This window comes from Vollenhovia emeryi, unplaced genomic scaffold, assembly GCF_000949405.1.
Source record: "Vollenhovia emeryi isolate VEMERY1.0 unplaced genomic scaffold, V.emery_V1.0 DF939346.1, whole genome shotgun sequence".
Classification (NCBI taxonomy): Eukaryota; Metazoa; Arthropoda; class Insecta; order Hymenoptera; family Formicidae; genus Vollenhovia; species Vollenhovia emeryi.
Window position 1 is genome coordinate 90,726 of NW_011967020.1, and position 3,853 is coordinate 94,578.

The 3,853-nt window shown below is 51.6% G+C and overlaps 1 protein-coding gene across 3 annotated transcripts in view; it reads right to left on the reverse strand.

Moving 5' to 3' along the window:
- LOC105558415 (CLIP-associating protein 1-A) overlaps window positions 1–3,847 on the reverse strand; it is a 57,125-nt gene extending 53,278 nt beyond the window's left edge. For all 3 annotated transcript variants that reach the window (XM_012006078.1, XM_012006077.1, XM_012006075.1), the window contains exon 1: window positions 3,126–3,847. In XM_012006078.1, coding sequence (XP_011861468.1) covers window positions 3,126–3,314 — 189 coding nt within the window. In that variant the 5' untranslated portion in view covers window positions 3,315–3,847. The remainder of the gene's footprint in view (window positions 1–3,125) is intronic.
- Between the last annotated feature and the right edge of the window lie 6 nt (window positions 3,848–3,853).

A 3,853-nucleotide genomic window follows, 5' to 3' on the forward strand; every position in this document is an offset into this window, starting at 1 on the left:
TTCTTTGTTTTCTTACAACTGTTACTTTAGAAAGAGACAAACACGAATTGAACTAAGATTAAACTTATGCAATGTTTGATGAAACCGGGCCTTAGGCCCACTTTCATCAATGTCGCTTAATTTAAGCTTGGTTTAATTCGTTCTTTGTCTCGTTCTGACTGTTACTTTAGAAAGAGACAAATCTTAGGCGACGTTTGGTGAAATTGGGCCTTAGTCTTAAACACGATGACGCGACATTGATCTCTCGCGCGAGGGGATAACCGAATCTTCCCGGTAAACGACTGCGTATCTCCCGCTGAATGTCGGCCCACGATCGCGGCTTTAAATCCCTTCAACCCTGCTGTGGGACGTACAAGTCTCGGTCGCAAAATTTAAAAAGACCTAGTGCCGGTTCATCTTTTATTTCTGTCCCCTGAGAAAGAGACAAAGAACGAGTTAAACTAAGGTTAAAGTTATCCGACGTTGGCAATACTGGGCCCCACTGATTTAGGCCTAGTTTCTCCAACGTCTCTTAACTTTAACCTCAGTTTAACTCATCCTCTGTCTCTTTCTAAGGCCTGGTTTCACCAGCGTCGTTTAACTTTAGGCTCAGCTTAATTCAGTCTTTGTCTCTTTTTGTTACTTTAGAAAGAGATAAACGTGAATTAAACTAAAGCCAACGGCACACGATACTATTTCTCCTACTGGATTGCTTACGTGAGCCAATAAGAATGCGGAGTTTTAGGTCAGGTGACTTAAGGCTAAATCCTGATTGGCTCTCGTAAGCAATCCAGTAGGGAAACTCGTGTGCCGTTGACGTGAGATTAAAGTTAAACGGCGTCTGGTGAAACCGGGCCCTAACCGTTCTCTTCGAAAGAAGCAAAGAACGAGCTAAACTTAAGCGACATTTGAAAAACCGAGCCTCAATGACTTCGCACGCGTTCTATCGCCGAAGAAACACTACGTCGACGAAAAACGTAAAGACGATTCGATCACAAAAGTAGTCAAACACCACCGTGCCACTTTGCTCTCCTTGTCGCTTAACGCGCAGGTACTTGGCGTTAATAAAATAAATACCTCGTAACGACCGAAGAGGGCACCGTAAACACAGGTTCCGAGGGCCGTAAAACAGCGAAGACGTACTTTGGGCCTCCCTGCCCCCTCCCTCCTCCGGGAAGGGGGACAGACGGCCCCATCGGAAGGAACGAACGGAACGGGGACTCAAGTCGTTGGCGCTGCGCCGAGCGAGGGGCGCTGAATTATGACAAATGGCACCTTCGTCGGTCATCACTGGCCCCGCCAAATCGTCCCCGTGTCGTCGCGGCGCGCAGGTGAGAACGCGCGGGAGAGGCGGTCGCGTTCTCACGTGCGGGCGCGAAAAAGCGGAGCGTTTCACGGAGCGCGCGCCGAAGGCGGCGGCAGCGGCGGCTGATCAATCGTCTCCTTTCTCCATTTATGGACCGCGCGCGTCATGTGCTCGACTAGGAGGAGGCTAGCGGCCGCGAATGCAACGTGATCGACTGGGATCGAGCGTCAACCCCCGTAAAGCCCGTGTCCCACTACGTATTGCGGACGCGGATTGGATTGGGATTACGGATTGCGGATCGAAATTCAGCCAATCACAGCGAGGCAACTTGGGATCCGGATTGCAGATCGCAGGATAGACGACTGTCTATTTGTACGATCCGTAATCCAATCCGCGTCCGCAATACGTAGTGTGACACGGGCTTTAAGCCCGTATCAGACTACGGATTGAGATTGAGATTGGATTGAAATTTCACCAACTGGAGTAAAAGTTAACTAAAGCCAACGGCACACGATATTATTTTTCCTACTGGATTGCTTACGAGGGCCAATCAGGATTCAGCCTTAAGTCATCTGATCTAAAACTCCGCATTCTGATTGGCTCTCGTAAGCAATCCAGTAGGAAAAATAGTATCGTGTGCTGTTGGCTTAAACTTGGGATTAGTAAACTTTACTGCGATTGGTCAGATTTCGATCTAATCCCAATCTCAATCCGTAGTCTGATACAGACTTAAGGCCGTGCTCGTGAGTAACGTTACGATTGTAATCGACTCCCCTTTTTTTTACATTATCGTCTAGGAGCAGAGAGAGAGAGAAAGAGAATCTATTAGCCTGCAGTTTGCAGTTAACCGACGTTTGTAAAGCTGGAACGTATTTTAATATTTTTTCCAAGCTGCAGCAGTTCAACGGACGTTTTCCCGCTTACCGGTTGTGCATTTTTGGTTTACGCGAGCCAGGAGCTCCGGTTGTGGCAGGTTAAGGGCGAGCTAATTCGATTAGTTCGCACTGCCTTCAATTATAATTCAGCTTTTAACGCAGATCGGCACGAACGGCAGCTCGGCTTCAATACGGACGCGTACAGGGCCCAATCTACAATGTGTTTTTCGCAACATTCTATTTTATACGGGCGAGCCGGTACGCTTCAAAAATTTGTCGAAGATGCACGATTGTGCAATGTAATAATACAGTTTATCAACTCGCACACAGTTTTGAGCCGCGTTCACTGGCTATAAAGTGGAACGCTTCTAGACGCACAGAACACACTGTAGATCGGGCTTAAATCCGCCGACAATCCCCGAAAGGAAAAAAAAAGACAATGGCCACGTTCAGCAGAAAAAACTGCTTTGCAACTGTTGTAAAATTCGTGAATCTGATTGGCGTATGCTCTTAAATTCACTCAAGATTAAGAGAATACACCGATCAGATTCACGAATTTTACAACAGTTGCAAAGCAGCTTTTTCTGCTGAACGCAGCCAATGATACGCCAGCCCATTCCTGACGTAATCTTCCAAGCGGCGTAAACAACGCCAAAGACGACGGATACATTTTTTACCAACCTGTCCGTATCTTCGTGTCCTTTTATCAATAAACGTTTATCGACGTTCGAGGAAGGCGTTTTGCGCGTCGCTTCGCGGGGAGAGGAAAAAATGGGGGGGTGGGAGCAAAAGTGCCCCGTTTTAATTTTAGCGTTTAACAGGGCGCGGGACAAGGATCCGTCTATAAATAACGCGAAAGTCGCGCGGAAAGTAGCCGGAAAAGTGGCGCGCGTGAAGGTTAGGCGCGCGCGCGCGCGCGCGCGTGTGCTCGGGACGACTCGACGTCGTCGACGGGGAGCGCTCACCTTGGGATTGCCGTTACCGAGCCACGGTATGACGTTGTCGATGAACATGCCGATGTCCTGGCACTCGATGCTCTTGCTCGAGTCGCCGAGGTAATTGAGCAGCGCGCAGCCGACGTTGAGCTTCTTCTTGATATCCGTCGTTGACAGGAGCGGCATGAAGCCGTCCATATCACGCGGATTCACCGCCATGGCCGGGGCGCGATGCTACACGTCGTCGTCGTCGTCGTGGCTGCGCACGTCCTTCTCGTCGCCGCCTCCAGGAGACGTGCCACCCGCGGGTCCCCTCGCTCGCAAGCGGGACAAGGACGACACGCGGAGAGGTGGCCACTCGCGCACGTCAACAACACACTACCTCGCCGCGGAAGCGGGGGGATCCCGCGTCCTTCGTCATGCCAACCGGGGACGAGGCTGTTACTCGCGGACGGAGGGAAAGAGAGAGAGATAGAGCGCGAAAGGGAGAACGCGGGGATCGCCTCGGAGTCCGCGCCGGTACAGATACTGTCCGCGCGATTTTATCACAGTCACTGCGCCAAACGTCGTTGTCGCCGCCGCCGCCGCCGCCGCCGCCGCTGTAACGTCCGTACGTGCGGCGCGACCGCCGCGTACGAGCCTGATCGATCAACGCCACGGGCGAGCCTCGTGTCGCACGCACCACAGGCCGAGCGCGATCCGCGGGCGAGCGTTCGTCGCCGTCGTCGTCGGGACGCACCGTCGCACGCCGTAACACA